The 17271-nt window shown below is 36.3% G+C and overlaps 2 protein-coding genes and 1 pseudogene across 4 annotated transcripts; all 3 read right to left on the bottom strand.

Moving 5' to 3' along the window:
- Positions 1-193: 193 nt before the first annotated feature.
- Positions 194-6194, bottom strand: LOC133700151 (calmodulin-binding protein 60 B-like; annotated as a pseudogene).
- Positions 5657-9644, bottom strand: LOC133699843 (calmodulin-binding protein 60 B-like). Its single transcript, XM_062123332.1, has 8 exons — positions 9255-9644; positions 8982-9057; positions 8775-8833; positions 8122-8615; positions 7845-8005; positions 7560-7763; positions 7151-7388; positions 5657-6901 (listed from the first exon to the last, which is right to left on the bottom strand). Exons 1-8 carry the CDS (start codon positions 9371-9373, stop codon positions 6345-6347), a joined length of 1908 nt encoding a protein of 635 aa, XP_061979316.1. The 5' UTR covers positions 9374-9644; the 3' UTR covers positions 5657-6344.
- A 1840-nt stretch (positions 9645-11484) lies between these two features.
- LOC133698806 (ribosomal RNA-processing protein 17-like) lies at positions 11485-14160 on the bottom strand. 3 transcript variants are annotated; one of them, XR_009843198.1, is made up of 5 exons: positions 13892-14160; positions 13661-13766; positions 12512-12623; positions 11706-12077; positions 11485-11598 (listed from the first exon to the last, which is right to left on the bottom strand). XR_009843198.1 is itself a non-coding variant. In XM_062121881.1 (4 exons), exons 1-4 carry the CDS (start codon positions 14011-14013, stop codon positions 11830-11832), a joined length of 588 nt encoding a protein of 195 aa, XP_061977865.1. In that variant the 5' UTR covers positions 14014-14160; the 3' UTR covers positions 11600-11829. The 3 variants fall into 3 exon arrangements, 1 of the variants encoding a protein (XP_061977865.1); XR_009843199.1 differs by having other exon boundaries at positions 11485-11584; XM_062121881.1 differs by lacking the exon at positions 11485-11598 and having other exon boundaries at positions 11600-12077.
- Between the last annotated feature and the right edge of the window lie 3111 nt (positions 14161-17271).

Below are 17271 nucleotides of genomic sequence, written 5' to 3'. Positions count from 1 at the left end.
ATTGTGAATTCAGGTTTTGATCTGGCAATTCAATCACTGGCACTAACAATTATACATTCAATGTTACAAAGAAAAAAATTAAATTATGACACCCTCTTTGTGTTTGTCGACCTGTATGAACAAAAAACATTAATTAGCATAAAACCTACTAGCTTACTGTACAGACAGATTCCCACACATGTAGATTAATGTATTAAAGAGCAGCAGGACCTTGAACAAAAAGATACCCGGGGAACAAGTTCAAAACAACAGTGCCTGCTCTAGTTAGTAAGGAGCTGGGCAGGATTAACACCAAATCCAGATCAATGTTTGACTCATGCTATATAAAGAATCATCTAACTCAGAGTTGTGCTCGCTTCTCTGCAGCCTTCTTCCTCACAAAAATGCCTTGTCACAGGGCTGCCTCGAGCTTGAGTCATCCCACAACTGACTCACCATAGCTGTAATTTGGAGGTGCGGTATCTCGTTCCCTTTAGAAGAAGAGGCCTTTGTCTCCTGTATGAATTAAGAATCGGGGCGCCAAAATCCTGAGAGCCAAATGAAGGAGACGGTGGTGGACCAAGAGCAAGTAAATTGTTAGTTACCAGAGGATCCTGTAAAGACAATGAAGTGGCATGGAAGTGAAAGGAGATGTTGAGATTTCCATTCTGTGAAAGCACTGAGAATCTGGAAGCCATATACCATCATCATAACCTTGAGAGAGGAATGAGAGTATTCAGATTCAGCAACGAAATATACGAAAAAGCTCTGTGCTCCCGAAGAAATACAAAAGGCTCTAAACAAACCGCAAGTGTTTTGTGAAAGAAGCACCTCATATGCTTTAAAAAAGAGACAAAAACACAATTTACATATCAAACACAGCATTGAAATCTAAGATAATATTTAAGAGTTTAAGGTATATATTTTTTTAATTGTAAGAACAAATATATTATAAGAATCACTTGCTTTTCCTTCCTATCTGATTTGGACAGTAATGTGTGTCCCAATTATTATTTTTTGAAGTTAGAAACTCACTTTTAGGTTGGTTATTTTTCTTAAATCTTAAAACAGTGTGTGTATATAAAGATCACTCTCGTTGTATTTTTTTTTTTTTTTTTTTTACTTGCCTCGATCTACAATTTCAATATAACTTTCTCTAGTTTTAACCTTGCAATTCTCCTTTGTAATTTACTTTTTGTAAGATTATTTTCAGATTAATATTTATTTTTATGTTTAATTTATCGGTTTTTTTTTTACATCCTTCTTTATAGCTTTATGTTTATTTTTTTATTTACTTTTCATGCAATTTACTTATTATTTTATTTAATTATTTTATCTACTATGTGATTTAATGTTTTTTTTTTTAGTTTTTGCAAACTCAATGCTCGATGTGAAATTAATATCTGTAGTTTTTTTTAAATAAATCTTCATGATTTATTGCTCTATATAGAATTTGTAGTTAGATTGAAATAAACCTCTCAGGATTAATGACCTTGTGTTATCTATATAAACTTCTATATTTACACACTGAATAAAAAAACTTGGTAATCCCTTGGCTATAAATAGTGTTGGTTTACATGACCGATATAAAAATATTTATTTTATATTTTAATTTATCTTTTATGGTTAAATACCCTTATTGTTTTTAGAATTGCGTTTCTATCCCTATTTATTTAAATTATTTGCCTCTTAAGTTTCTAGGAGGAGGATCACAGTACTACTTGATCACAAGGTGATAATCACCTTCTCGCATATTAAAATCTAAAAATAATAAAAGTCCTCTCAATATTTATGTTGGTGAAATATATTTTTATGTAAAAAAGTCTTACAATGGAAGATCCTAGAAACTTATATTTTTTATAGCAACCTTTTCCCTTTCTTTTTTATCCACGGTTTCTCACATGAATTAATAACTATATATATATAAGTTTGGAATGAAATAGCATCAAGGTCGTTGTAGTATAGTGGTAAGTATTCCCGCCTGTCACGCGGGTGACCCGGGTTCGATCCCCGGCAGCGGCGCTTTACTTTTTTATTTTTTCTTCATTTGTATAATTAAGAAAAAAACTCGCCCTCCTCTCCTCTGTTGGTCTCATTTGTCCCTTCCCTTCCCATCACTCCTTTCCCTCCCAAATATCTCCAAAACAACCACCACTCCTCTTCGCGTGCTCCCCCCCCCCCCCTTTTTTTTTTTACCATGACTGCGTGACAGCATCCAGAGAGTTGTTGCGTGTGTTTTTGCTGCAAGGTGAAGAAGTTCCAGACACAGAATGACTGGCTGCCTTTGGGTGAATTTAACAAAACCTTGATGCTAAGAACTACTAGTCTGCTGCTTTATGAATTTGATTGAGTTTATTGCATATATTTATTCTCTGCATAAATTCTGTAATTCCCCCATCAACATGCCTTTATGATGATAGCCATTTTATCTGGGGCTCAAATAAAAATTCCTCAAAAGGAATAAAGAATGGCTTCAAGTTGTTGCTCCTTCGAATAGGCCAACTCTTCCTCTTACCAAAATGGCTATAAACAAAATTATATTATCCCACTACATCCATGAAGAAGAGTCGTGTGAATCTCCTCCTCTGAGAAGAAGTCCTCGGTTCCCCTGTATGAATTTAGATTCGATTAACCAGAACTCTGGGAGCCTGATGTAGAAGATCGTGGTGGACCAAGTGCAAGTAAATTGAAAGTTCCTGGAACCTGGGTTTGCTGTGAAGTATTGACCAGAGGATTCTGTGAAGGCAACGATGTGTTATCGAACTGAAAAGGGGTGTTCAGATTTTCATTCTGTGTATGGATTGAGAATATCGCAGCCATACCATCATTATAGCCTGGAGAGAGACAGGAATGAGAGAGCTTTAACAGTAAGCAACCAGACATATGAAGAAGCTCGGTACTCACAAGGAAATATAAAAAACTTTAAATAAACAGCAGGACTTTGTGAAAGGTTTGAACAAGCAACAGAAACACAATTTAAATATCAAACACAGCACAGCATTCTAATAATCACATGGTTTCACTTTCTATGTTGTTCGTGTATATTATGATTGATTTTCACTAGAAAAGTGTACCTCCAACAGTTGGACCTCAGTCCATAGCAGGCTGCTCTGCAGGAACTGGAGCTGGTAGGTTACGTAAAGTAACCTGATGATCATACCAGTTCAAAAACTCTTGTTGACCAGATGGAACATCATTTTGAGAAGCAATTACACCCTGATTCTGCTTGAGGTCTAGAAGGGTTTTGCCATCGTGCTCTATAACATGCATCCAAGTATCATATGCCATCTTCACCAAGCTTTGTTCTCTTCTTTTCCCTGGTTTTCAGATGAAATGAAACCAAATTTCATTCCAATGCATGGAGGATGCAACCAAAAACCCAACAATATGGAACTAGCTAATCAATAATCCTAGATTTCTTACCTTCTGATTGTCAGGAAGAGAGTCATCTGAGTAGAACTGTCCGTTAGATATCAAGCCACTTAATTCATAGATATTGTTGTAAACAACATCAACATTGCACCATCAGAGTAGTAGATATAAAGTTTCCCGCTCAGAACACAGGTCTTTGCATGCTTAACAAGAGCTTCCCACATTTTCTTTGACATGCCACTCCCAAGAGTCTAGAATAATGGAAAGGAACAGGTAGAATAAGATGTGAGTTGGAAATACAATTTGACAACCAACCCGCATACTTACAGTCCACAACCTCTGTGCGTCTCTAACTACTAGGCGTAGGAAGTCTTCAACTGTATGTATCCCAGCTTTATTCAGCCTCTTGTGAAAGAATCCATCTTTTCCAATCTCCAAACCTCATCATTCAGTGCAGGTGGATAGTGCTTCTTGTATACTGTGGGGGAACAAAATTTATCATCTTTTAGACAGAAAACACATACACAAACCGCAGTTAAACGCGTACACACGCAAATGAAATCTGAAGTTCTGGTTCTATTTATGAGCTCACATTCTCCCCCGGTGATCCTTAACAGTGAAGGCATCTGTTTTTGCTTCACGAATGCGAATGCTTAATGGCATTAAAGGAGGCAACCTTCAACCCTAGCCTGAACTTCCTGCTCCTTATCCAGCTTGAGTTATCAGTAAATGTCAGTTAGCCTAAAGTTCCCACACCTTCTTTCAGTGTCACTTGCAGATCCCCGGTTAGAAGTGGTCTCTTGCCCTCACGTTCTTTAATCACACGAGACTCAAATTTCTCTCGAGTCCAATTACCATCAATATCTTCGTCATTGAAATCACCGTCAAGCACAATAAGGTCTAGTTTTACTGAGGATTCTGGGCCACATGCGACAGCACAGCCCGTGCTTGCATCAATCAACACAATATGGATAGCAGCTCCCTGCTCCCCTTCTACTTTACCATCCGTAAAGAGAGGGAGGGACAACCTGGACTTGAAGTGCAGCTGCTAGTTTCTTCCATCAGGCCCTTCTATACGTTTAAGAGAAGACCTGCACTGTCTTGACCATTAGAAGCACAAATATTCTCACTAATCATGTAAACAAGGATAGGATATAAAAGCCGCCCCCCGCCCAATTCCTAGCAAATTTAGCACTTGAAAAGGTGGAACAGGCATCTGACCCATGGAACTCCATCCCTTTATACATTAATCATGTAGAGATAATGTCATTTAGAACTTAATGAAAATCTATTTCTCTTGCAATAAAATCTTAAGATGGGCTGAATATCTAATGATCGAATGTGACTGAAAACATGCAATACCCCAGCACGTTGAAGGCAAAAGGTTCCCTTTGAGCATTATTTACAGGAGGAGGAGAGAAAATATAGCATACTGTCCAGTAAGTTTGACAGGTCCCAGTTTTCCTAAAGCACGCTCCACTTCTTCACTAACCTGTTCAGCATTGAAGATGTAAAAAAATTTAAGAAAATCTCGATAGCTCAATGTTCTAGAGATATATGAATTAACAAGTGAGGTCTAATGCATGGGCAAATCAATTAAAAATATCCAAATTAAAAGGTGATGTTTTTGTCAAAAGATACCACTCCAACACACACATGGGATGGATGGTGTTAACAATTACCCTCCTGATTTTAGGGTGAGTGTTCAAGTAATTCAGATAAAAAATTATCAATTCGGATAATTTTAAAAAAATCCAAAACTTTTTTCCTATGTCTGCCTTGAATTTTTTTTGCCCGTTATGTTTTTTTATTTAAAATACTAAAAATATTAGGGCTAACTGATCAAAATTAGGTCTAAAGAAAATTATAAGTTCAATGGTTTTAAGATTTGTAAATAAAGAAATATAATTTGGTAATAGGAATTTATATTTTCCTAAAGGATAGATAATGTTCTCTAAATTTTTGTAAGAGTTGTGATCCTGCTTAACATACCTCATTCCTACCTAAGAGAGTTTTTTCAATGAATTATTCTTTAGTCCCTGATCTGTTAACAAGATTATAAATTAGTCCTCCATGTTTGAAAACCAGTAATGGACTTTTGGTTGACCATTGTTTTACTAGGCATGTGTTTAGCTCTCTGCAATTTGAGTGCTATCCTCTTTCCACTGATCGTTTTCACATTACTGTTCCTTGGTATTGGGCAGCTCTCTCTCTGGCAAATGTGGCAATGAACAAAGTCGCAATCATATGTTAGCCAATGATAATCCAGCCATAAATCAATCTTATTTCATATGTTAGCCAATGATAATCCAGCCATAAATCAATCTTATTTCATTACGTGAAGACTCTTCATCAATTCACAAACAACGTAAGAGTTTCTGCCTGAATTGAGGTTTTTGTTCCGGCCAAATTCATCACTGGTACCAGCAATTATTCTAATGTTACTAAGGAACAACAAAAGTTGGCCGTTCGTTTTTGTTGACCATGTACAAACAAAACACACGAAGATAGGACCCACTAGCCAAATACGGAGGTGATGCAATTAGGCTGCATTTCTATTCTATCTACTTCCTGGCAGAAACCGAGATGCACCCGTGCTGAGTTTTCCAGCTTCGGGAATGGATGGCCGAAATATTAGAAGTCTCCACCATCCAAAAATATCGTCAATAGAAACAGCTCAACTCCGTCAACCTTCAGAATTCACTACCGTTAGAGTGCTGGACTGGAAGGTAAGCAACTTCACCAAGGGGATCGAGAAGGGGCAACTGCAGGACAGCTGTTGATGGAGGAAGTTGGCTTACTGTACAGTAGAGGAATGTAGAAACACTAAGATCCTTGGACATCTAGAATGATGTCTAAGAGCAGCAGAACCTTGAACAAAAGAGCCTGCCCAATATTATGAGGCAAAACAACAGTGTCTGCTCTAGTGAGCTAGGAAATGGGCAGGAAGCCTGTTAACACCCAAACCAGATCAACATTGCCCTATTGCCTATCTAAGAATCATCTAACTCTATGAGCTGTGCTCGCCTCTCAGCAGCCTTCTTCCTGACAAAGATGCCCCATCTCAGGGCTGCCTTGAGCTTGAGCCATCCGACAACAGCTTTGCCTGATGAACGAGATGGATCATCACCAAAGCTGTAATTTGGAGGTGCGGTAGGCATGTTTGTTGACGAGAAAGGGTACCCATCTTCGGTGGCATTAAAGGAGGCTAGACCCTGGCCTCCCATGTTAAATATGCGAAGAAGATGCTGCATATCGTCATTTTCAAGCATCTCATGACTTCTCGTACGAATCTCCTCTTCTGAGAAGAAATCCTCAATTCCCTTGTATGAATTAAGATTCGATGAGCCAAAACTCTGAAAGCCTGGTGTAGAAGTCTGTGGAGGGCCAAGAGCAGGTAAATTGTCAGATCCTGGAACCTGGATTTGCTGTGAAGTATGGACCAGAGGATTCTGTGAAGGTAATGAAGTGGTATCAAATTGAAAAGAGGTGTTGAGATTTCCATTCTGTGGATGCATTGAGAATCTGGTAGCCATATCATCATTATAACCTAGAGAGAGAGAGAGAGAGAGAGGATGTGAGAACATTCACAGAGTCAGCAACCAATTATATGAAGTAGCTCAGTACTAACAAGGAAATAAAAGGCTCTAAACAAACAGGACTTTTGTGAAAGAAACCGTTTAAACATGCAACATAAATACAATTTACATATTAAACACAGCCTAGCATTCTAACAATCACCTACTTTTACTTTCTAAGATAATGTGTATTATGATTGTTTGGAAGTTCAAAAGCATACCTCCAACAGTTAGACCTGAGTCCATCACAGGCTGCTCTGAAGGGACTGGAACTGATATGGTCGGTAAAGTAACCTGATGATCATATGAGTTCAAAAACTCTTGTTGAACAGATGGAACCTCGTTTTGTAAAGCATCTATGCCCTGATTCATCTTGAAGTCTAGAAGGGATTTGCCATCATACTCTATAGCATGCATCCAATTATCATAAGCCTTCTTCACCAAGCTGTCAACATAGACCTGCAAGAACCAAACCATTCACATATTTCTTAGTGGTCATCTTTAATTTGTTCTTTTCTTTTTCCTGGTTTTCAGATGAAATGAAAATCAAATTTCATTCAAATGCATGGGGGATGCAACCAAAAACCCAACAATATGGAACTGGCTAATCAATAATCCTAGATTTCTTACCTTCTGATTGTCAGAAAGAGAGTCAGCTGAGTAGTACTGTCCGTTGGCAATTAAACCACTCAATTCATAAATATTGTTGAAAACAACGCCAACATTTTTCTCATCCTCAGGATAGTAGATATAAAGTTTCCCACTCAGAACACATGTCTTTGCATGCTCAACAAGAACATCCCACATTTTATTTGACATGCCACTTCCAAGAATCTAGAGTAAATGGAACAAAACAATAAGTATAAACAAAATTTGAATTTGAAATATAATTTGACAACCAAGCAGCTTACTTACAGTTCGCAACCTCTGCGAGTCTCTAACTACTAGGCGGAGGAAGTCTTCAACTGAATATATTCCAGCTTTGTTCAGCCTCTTGTGAAATGACCCATCTTTTCCAATCTTTTCCAATCTCCAAACCTCATCGGTTAATGCAGGTGGATAGTGCTTCTTGTATACTGCAAAGCAAAAACTTCAGATTTAGCATCTTTAGAAAGAATAGAACAAGCACACACCACAGTTACACGCATGCACACAAGTAAATAGAAAGTTCTGGTTCTAATTATGAGCTCACATTCTCCACGGTGATCCTTAACAGTGAAGGCATCTGTTTTTGCTTCACGAACGCGAATGCCTTCACAACAGCCTGAGGCAACCTTCAGCCCTAGCCTGAACTTCCTGCTCCTTATCCAGCTTGAGTTGTCAGTAAATGTCAGCTCGCCTAGCGTTCCAACACCTTCTTTCAGTGTCACTTGCAGATCCCCAGCTAGAAGTGGTCTCTTTCCCTCACGTTCTTTAACCACATGAGACTCAAATTCCTCCCGGGTCCAATTATCATCATCTTCATTGTTGAAATCACCTTCAAGCACAATAACATCTAGTTTTACTGAAGATTCTGGACCAGACGTGACAACACGGCCCGTATTTCCATCAATCAACACAATATGAATAGCCGCACCCTGCTCCCCTTCCACTTTCCCAGCAGTAAAGAGAGGGAGGGACAACCTGGACCTGAAGTGCAACTGCAAGTTTCTTCCATCAGGCCCTTCTAGACGTTTAGGAGAAGACCTGCACTCTCTCAACCATTAGAATATGGAGACTGCCCTCTAAATAATGCAACCTGCCCTCTAAATATTTTTGTACCGACATGTTGAAGGGGTTGAAGGTGGAAAGGGTGCTATTTGAACCTTAATTTAACAAGAAGAGGGACAAAAAATCATTGCTCACCGTACAGTAAGTTTGGCAGGGCCCAGTTTTGCTAATGCTCGCTCTACTTCTTCGCTAACCTGTTTTCATTGAACGCATTAAAAACTAGAGTTTTCATATAGAAAATACAAAAAAACACACAGAGAGAGCCATGCAACATCCTGAATCCTTCAAAGGTGGTATAAAAAAAAAGGTGATATAAAAAAAAAAGAGGAACCAATATCTTACAACTCGCCGAAGAATAGGCTCCAACGATGAGCAAAGCTTGTGCAAACTATCCACCTTGAGAGCTTCAACAATTACACTGCAAGAGAATTCAAAACCTTTGAGACAAGTATCAACTTGGTTATCAAGTTTCAACCAATCAACCCAACAACCCGCTTAAATTACCTTCATTTCATTCTCCTCGAATATATTTAAAAAGGCATACAGATACTAATACCAAGGAGAAAAAATACCAATATATAATCACAAATTAAAGAAAAAGGTGAAGTTTTTTACCTAGCTAAAGCAGGCCTTTTTCTATCAGGCTGGCCTTCATCATCACTTGAATCAAGTCCTCTCTTCCCTCTCGCCGCCGCCGCCATACTATTCGATCTCTCAACATACCCGGTTTGCATCTTCACCAACACCCACCTTCTCCGTCACTACTTACAACCAGCAAGAAACTACCTTTGCCAAAGAGAGATTTGTTTTTGTATTCCGTGAAAAAGAGAGAATAACGGAAACCCCACAAAGCTTTTGTTTTCTTTAGAGAGGAAAGAGGGAAAGATGGGATGGAAAGGGAGCGGGAAAGTGAAATGTGATGGGTTTCATAGAAAAATCTGAATTCTTTTTCGTTTAGAAACGAATCTTTGAAGTTTCCGGGAAGTGTCTGCGAATTTTCGTTGGACAGTGCGTGACTGAGAAGTGTGAGTATGTTTACTTCGGTTTGGTTCTGTACTTTTTTCCCTTCATGGCCAAAGTCTATATGTGTCCTCTAACTATGATGAAATTTCAATTTCAACCCTCTATGTTCCTTTTTCAACGATTTACCCTTCATATATGTATATATTTTATTTCAATTTACTTCAACAATGAAATTCACATGTTCCAACGCTCTCGTCTTATAGCTCTTTATACAAAAATGAAAGCCGTAGAATTTCTCAAGAGCATGTAATTAATGAATTCTTAGTTTAATTAATGCTTATATTGATATTTTTATTTTTTTTCTTAAAATATATTACTTCGAGCCTCTCTTTTATAATAATAAAAAAAACTATTTCAATCTGTTTCTTCATTAATCATAATGAAAAGGGATAATTTTCATATGAACAAATTATATATTTAAATCAAATTAATATGGATAAAAAAATTAGATTATTTAAGTTTTCACGTGCAATTTCATTTAATTTACTTATTTTAATTTTAGATATTATAGTTCTAATTGTTTTGCATTTATTTTATATATATATATAAAGATAAATCTTAGTAATCATCTAGATTTGTCCTTTACCTTTTATTTTTTTCACTTTCTAATTATTTTTAAAAACTCATGAAAATTATCATGATCCAAAGACAAGAAACTAAGGTAATCCAAATTTAAAAGAGCATAAATAATTTTATAAATATCTTATCACATATTGTCTAATTATTTTGACACCCAAAGCACAAAATGCTACACCACTACAAGCATAAAACTTTAAGGGTATAATTGTCAAAATAAAAACTTGAGAAACTAAATTGAAGCACCATATTTAGTTAAGGGCATGTGTGTAGTTTGGCTTCTAATTGACAAGTCAGCATGGTTGTGGACAGAGCGAATCTCTTTTCAGAGCGTCCCCACCTTATATGGTATGTTTCTTTGTTGGGATTGGTGGATTGGATGTTGGTGGCTGTTTGATTTTTTTTTTGTCTTCATGGGAATCATGATTGGCTGATCTGAACCGTTGGACTGGATGAACATTTTTGGTTTGGGAATCTTTTGAATATAAAATTTTAAATTATGGAGTTTTTCACGTGAGTGCTTTTCGTTTTGTCGTGGGCGTGGTGATAAGTTATCGTTGTGTGCTGCTGTTACTAGCCGTTGGATTTTAGGGTTTGGTTAGTTGAAATCCATTGGATAGGTCCAATTATGTTAGTGTTGGAGATAAGGCAATTCTATAGTCCAGTCTAATTATCCTAATAATCCAATAAGCAATCGGTCCTCGACTAACAAGGAAGGGTTGTCAATTTAATTTTCCTTTTTTTTTATCTCTCTATTTTGTAAAAGAGGCTCCAAATTCTTGTATATATCAACTCTAAATGAGATATTTTTATTTTATTTATTAGATTTTTATATGAATATTTATTATCCGAGTGAGTACGAAATGTTTTTAGATTATTTTAAAAATATTAATTCGATATTTTTTTAATCTTGAAAGCGTTTTTACAAAAACACCATCTGCGTTCATGTTTCCATCTTGAATCAAACCAGAAATGATAACGCAAGTTTTCAATGCAAGTAGGCAATCCAATTATCATTGCACAATGATAATCTCCGATGGCGTCCAAGATAACCTTTTTATGGATCAGAACTCTCATTGAGAAAAGAGAGAGAAATGGCACTGTCAGTGTAACTTCGCAGTCAAGATGTCTCAAATCACACAACTAATATCGCCAGAGGGCAAACCTTCTCAATCCCAACCCGAAGTACGACGGTAAAATTAAGAGAGAAAAAAGTGCGGACACAAGTTTAACCACCGACAGGAAATTACACAAGAACAGATGTGCTGCCCGTACCATCGTTATCGTTGGCCATTAAACTTTTGAGTAAAAACCGAGGGCAAAGAGGAAGGATTCCCTGATAGAACCTGCCACCCAAAAACTGTGAAAACATCAATCAGGAATTGTCGATAAAGTCCGTACATTGTTAGTGGAGAAAATATCATCAACTATATTTGCTTTAATACAATATAAAACGCTGAAACGAACCAATTTTCTACATGGCCTGGCATAAATGTCTCAGCAATTAGCCTTTGTTAAACTATGTATTCCAACAGCAGAAAACACAGTTTGATCCCCCCATGCTTCGTATGGCAAGAAGATCAACTGTAAACTACAGCTTGTTCTTCGCCTTTCCCTTCTTTCTATCCCTTTTTTTTTGTGGCTTTGTCCGTGATTTGCGTTTTGAAACTTTCTTGAATGATTTCTTTTTGCTCACGGATAACTTGTGCGTTTTATCAGCTTCGACCAACCTTGGCACTTCTGCTTGTGTCTTTTCACTTGAGCCATCTTTATCTTCACGTGAAATTTCACTAGTTGTCACAGTGACTTGCATGTCCCCATTGTCGTACTTTGTTGTCCCTTTTACAGCAAACAAAGCCCAAACCAAAATTTAAATGATTATAATGATTTCTTTAGTTATAGGAGTATTTTAGATGGTGAAGTGACAAGGTGTTCCTACTGTGCATGCACTCTAACATACTATATGATTAGAAATAATCTCAACTAACATGATACACATGCTATCATTGCTTTGAATTGGCCGTGTGCATTGATCACGGGGGACCAAGCTAATTACAAAAATTGAAAACAACATCAAGGGAGTGATTGCTGATCCATTGGAACGGTTACCGACCATTTCTATAAACCAAGATTAACCCCGGTGCCAGATAAGTTAGCCCCAGAAGGAGATTAAATCTGGAGATGCATGCAGCTAATCAATAGGCTTGATAAATTAATATGTTTCCAAGCAGCGTGCTTATCTCTTAACATAAGCTGGGAGTTGATGAAAATACCGTTTACTGATGCAATTGGCTCACTTTGTTCATGATTGTCTTCATACTCGTCACTTTCATTAGTGGCTGGTGGAGCTCCTCCATGTGAAGCAAATTCTTTTTCCAGTTTCCTCTACATAGAAGTGAGGTGGCAAAGTCAGGACAACAAAAACTCACGAAATGAAGTTCCCAGCTACCCCTCAGGTCATAGCCCATATGCACTCATCCCTGTCCCCAGAAAGGTGACAGTAGCAATGCGATGGGGGGGGGGGGGGGGGGCATTTGGATTGAGCTTTTACGATGTGCTGATTTGGTGCATTTGATGAGTACAATGATGGCAAATCATTTTGTTATAGTCTGGTGGCAGCTTATACAAGGGTCTGCAGGGAACAGAAGAATCCTTCAACACTTACTACTCCATTGAACAGAAAGCAAAATCGGATTATATCATCCTCAATGGTGTTGGTTACCAGAAATTGATAAATTTTCTCCTCTTTCACATTGCAAGAGGGTCAGAGTTTTGTTTGTTCTCACTATATCATAGGCACTGAACCAATCTCTAACAGAAGATTTTCTCCTTAATCTTCATGAACAATAGGGAAACGATAGTTTGGTAAGCTGTGGTGATAGTGGAACTGAAAGCATGTCAAAATAATAGCAAAGTGCTCTCCATACACTATACAAATAAAGAAATTCGGCTTCTTCTCTGGACTATTGCAAATTTTCAAAGAAGAAATTGTTTATATATCAGCTTGACCATGAATGCAAGTCACCAGTGACCGGGCTAGGGTTTCTTATCTGACATGTTAGAAACTCACTGAATTTGCAAGAAGAAACATCATGGAGAACCCTTCAATCGCATCATTATTTTTTATTCTCGTTCACAGAAAACCATGTCTAAACTGTAGACTAAAGAAACAGCTTGTTCTCAACCTCTCATACGAGCACTCAGGAACTAGGCCGTATGCCATAAGAATGATTTAGCAACACATATCAGAACCCAATCTTACCAAAAACAACCCTTTATCTCTACAACAACAAGCAGTTTGTCACATGACCAATACCAACACCTTCAAAACAAGACCATTCATTCATTTTGTCTAACCATGCCATCAATTCAACTCACTATCATAAAAAACAAAGAGCAATCAATTGGAAACTTTTACAAACCTGTTTGCGCGACGCGATTCGCTTGAGCCTTAACTTCTCCTCTTGTTGTTTAATTGCTTCCTTCCTTCTCTTCTTCTTCCTCTTATGAAACCCGGTAACATAATCCCTTAACAAAATCAAAAACCCAAAAAACCCATTTCACTAATCAAATCAACAAACCAAGTTCATCTCAAATTATTATCACGACATAAGCAGAGTAACAACAAAAACATTAAACATTGTATTTAGTACCTGAGATCTTTCTCTTTGAAAGAGACAGATACAGCTTTGTTCTTAAGAGCTCGTTTCTTTATGTGCCCAACTCGGGTTGGCGGTATCTGTATTGCTCCATTGTCCTCAATTTCAGCTCCCATGGTAGCTTCAAAACTGTTTTCCAGGTGGTTCTCTCTGGTCCAAGTAGGGTTTAGAATTTACAGGGAGAGCGAACGAGCTTGAGGTTTAGCAAACAGGTCCGTGGGTTAGAGGTCGAGTTTTGTATGTTATTGGTTTGGGCCGAATCAGCTCAACATCCTTTAGATGGGAGAAAATTGAATTGGAATTGTTCTTTTTTATAGGGAAAATAGGTCCATTTTATTTTCAGTATGTCATAAAGGAAAAACTTACGTGAGCTTTAATGACCTAAAATTATTTTTTTTCCTTGTGTGAACCGTATTTTATTAAGCAATTTTCATGTTTTTAAATTAAAGTTTGGCATGAATGATTAATGAAAATATTTTTTTAGTTCTTAGAGATAATCCAGAGTTTATAAAATAAATGAATTTTTTTATTTTTAAAAAAACTATTTTTTAAAGAAAGGTATGATATAAGGTATAATAAATGATAATATTGGAACTTGATAAAAACAAGGGATCCTTATAGCAGAAAAAGGGCCAGAACTCATTGAAGGATAAAAAAAAGTAATTAAAGATGTAAAACTAAAAAATTTAAAGGCTAAGAATTATCTTTTTCAAGCCATTGATCGATGAATCATGAAGACCATTCTGAACAATGATACAATAAGAAGCATTCAGGACTCCTTGAAGCAGAAGTATCAGGGAACAACACGAGTATAGCTAAAACAGAAGCACTAGGAAACAACACGAGTGTAATGTACACAATAACAAGCTCTTTGAAAGGGATATGAAGTGTTTAACATGAAGGTTGAGAAATCTGTGAATGAGTATTTTGCTCGAATCCTTACTATAGTCAACAAAATAAGAGTTTATGGTGAGAAGATGGAGGATATTATGGTTGTTGAAAAGATTTTAAACTCACTCCTAAATACAACTATGTTGTGTGCTCTATTAAGAAGTCTAATAATCTAGACATCTTATCTATTGATGTGTTGCTACACAATAATTTTTTAGTACATGAACAACACCTAAATAGCCTTGTTATAGAAGAAAAGGCATTTGAGGTTACCTATGAAGATCAATCAAGAGGAGGAGGACAAGGTCGTGGCGGATTTAAAGGTAGAGGCAGATAAAGATCTGATAAGCCTACCATTAAATGCTACAATTTCCATGAACTTGGACATTTTCAATATGAATGTCTAAACAAGGAGACATAGATAAAATTATACCATATAGAAGCTAGTGGGAAAATGTCGTTAATGGCATATTTGGATGCCAAGAAAGCTAGTAAAAAGGGGTTATAGTTTCTTAATTTAGGTTGTAGTAACCATATGTGAGGTGAGATGGAGCTTTTCACCACGCTTGATGAAAGTTTCAACACTTATGTAAAATTAAGAGACAATTCAAGTCTGGTTATGGTAGAAAAAGAAAATATATTAATGTTTATGAATGAAATTGTGTAGGTCATCACTAAGGTGTTTTATATCCTAGAATTAAGGAATATTTTTCTAAATATGGGACAACTACCGGAGGGGGCTTGCAATTCCCATATAACATATAAAATGTAAGTTTTACCATCCACAAAAAGGATTAATAATGGTAACTACAATGTCCTCAAACATAATATTCATCTTTCTTGCTCAAAAACTTTTAAAAGAATAAATTTGTTTTTCTTTTTCTTACACAAGATCAACTTTGGCACTTTAAATATGAATATTTAAGCTTCAATAACTTAAAAACACTTTAGCATAAAAGAATGGTGAATGGATTGCCATAATTTCAAGCTTTTTTGAAAGGTGTGTTAGTTTTAAATTTAAAAAAAGTATTTCAAATAATGTCGTTTTGAAATAATCCAAGTTCACATGTGCAATTCATAACCCGGGGCTCTAGGAAACACCCATGAAAGAGTACTATTTCACAATTTCAAATGGATCCTCTTGTACGTTTTAGATAATGCACTCTATGAGTGATGGCCCAGAAGGATCCATCACACCCCTGCTAGTAAATATATATATATAAATGAAAAATAGCATCCATATGATGCACCTTTATGAAAGAAAAGTTGCATGGTGAGATGTGGTGCCATGAAATTACCGACTTCTTTCTACTAATGATTTCAATCATTCTTGTTTGAGTAGAAGCACAAACATCTTGTTTGCTAACATCTCATAGTCAAAAACCTAAGATTATGCTGGCAATTCAGTATCATATATCCACTTCATGTACTCAATCATCCTTTTATGAAGGTGGATCATGTTATTGCTTTCATATTATACCTAGCACTTTGACTAATTAAATGCCTCTAATTGTTGAGTATTTTACCTCAACACCTTTGTCTCGTACACTTTCTCAGTGTTTCTCTTCTTAAAGATTATGATTACATGGGTTATGGTCATGGGAATGTTGTTAAGATGATTATTAATGAGGGTGTTATTCATTCATAAAATTGTTTTCAATAAATGCTCATGTTCGAATCTTATGACATTAATGCTTGACTTGGAATTGAGTCTATTTTGCTCGGATTAGGAAAAGAAGATTAATTTAGCCTCATAAATAAGAGTGTTTGGAATTGTGGTGCATGATACTTTTTAAAATAATCGAATTGAGTTCATTTTGCTTAGATTGGACCGTTGTAGGTAAAGCAAAAAATCAAAATAAGCAAAAACCCAGTGAAACCCAGTGAAACCCGGTTGACCTGTGACCTGAGCGACCCGGGTTTTTTTTCAAATGTGTTTTTTATCCTAGCTATGACCTCTTTTTATATATATTTTATAGTTGGTTATTAACCCTTTTCAAAGTTTACTGTATAAATACTAGAAGAATGTTTTATTTTTTAAATGCGGAATTTGAAGCCTTTAGTATATATACTCTATGTTCACAAGAAAAAATTATTTTTTTAATGTGGGAATTAAAGCCCTTTAGTATATATACTCTATATTCACACAAAAAAATTATGTTTTTTCAATGTGAAATAAAAAATATTTTTTGTTTAAATACTTTAACTTAAAAGAATAACATATTAACATAGTATTTTTTCAATGTGAGATATAAAATTTTTTGAAATAATCTTTTAAACTTCATTATTTATAACATGTATAGTCTATATTCACATGAATTATTTCTTAATTTTTTCATATGAAATATTAAAACTTCAAATATTTTTTATTTTATTTTTCCGGGTTTATTCGAGTTGACCCGAGTGGGGTCAACCCGTGTAATCCAGGACCCCGCTCCTTGGCTGGATCAATCCCCAAATCGAGTCCGATAACTATGTAGAAA

The sequence above is a fragment of the Populus nigra genome, chromosome 7 (assembly GCF_951802175.1).
Source record: "Populus nigra chromosome 7, ddPopNigr1.1, whole genome shotgun sequence".
NCBI lineage: Eukaryota > Viridiplantae > Streptophyta > Magnoliopsida > Malpighiales > Salicaceae > Populus > Populus nigra.
This window is presented reverse-complemented; position numbering and strand designations above follow the sequence as displayed.

Coding starts and splice junctions, on each gene's coding strand:
- LOC133699843 (XM_062123332.1), bottom strand. CDS start 9,373: ATGCAAACCGGGTATGTTGAGAGATCGAATAGTATGGCGGCGGCGGCG. Junction 8,006..8,121: donor TAAGGATCACCGTGGAGAAT/GTGAGCTCATAA, acceptor TTTGCTTTGCAG/TATACAAGAAGCACTATCCA. Junction 7,764..7,844: donor ACTCGCAGAGGTTGCGAACT/GTAAGTAAGCTG, acceptor CATTTACTCTAG/ATTCTTGGAAGTGGCATGTC.
- LOC133698806 (XM_062121881.1), bottom strand. CDS start 14,013: ATGGGAGCTGAAATTGAGGACAATGGAGCAATACAGATACCGCCAACC. Junction 13,767..13,891: donor TTCAAAGAGAAAGATCTCAG/GTACTAAATACA, acceptor GATTTTGTTAAG/GGATTATGTTACCGGGTTTC. Junction 12,078..12,511: donor GCCAATTGCATCAGTAAACG/GTATTTTCATCA, acceptor TTGCTGTAAAAG/GGACAACAAAGTACGACAAT.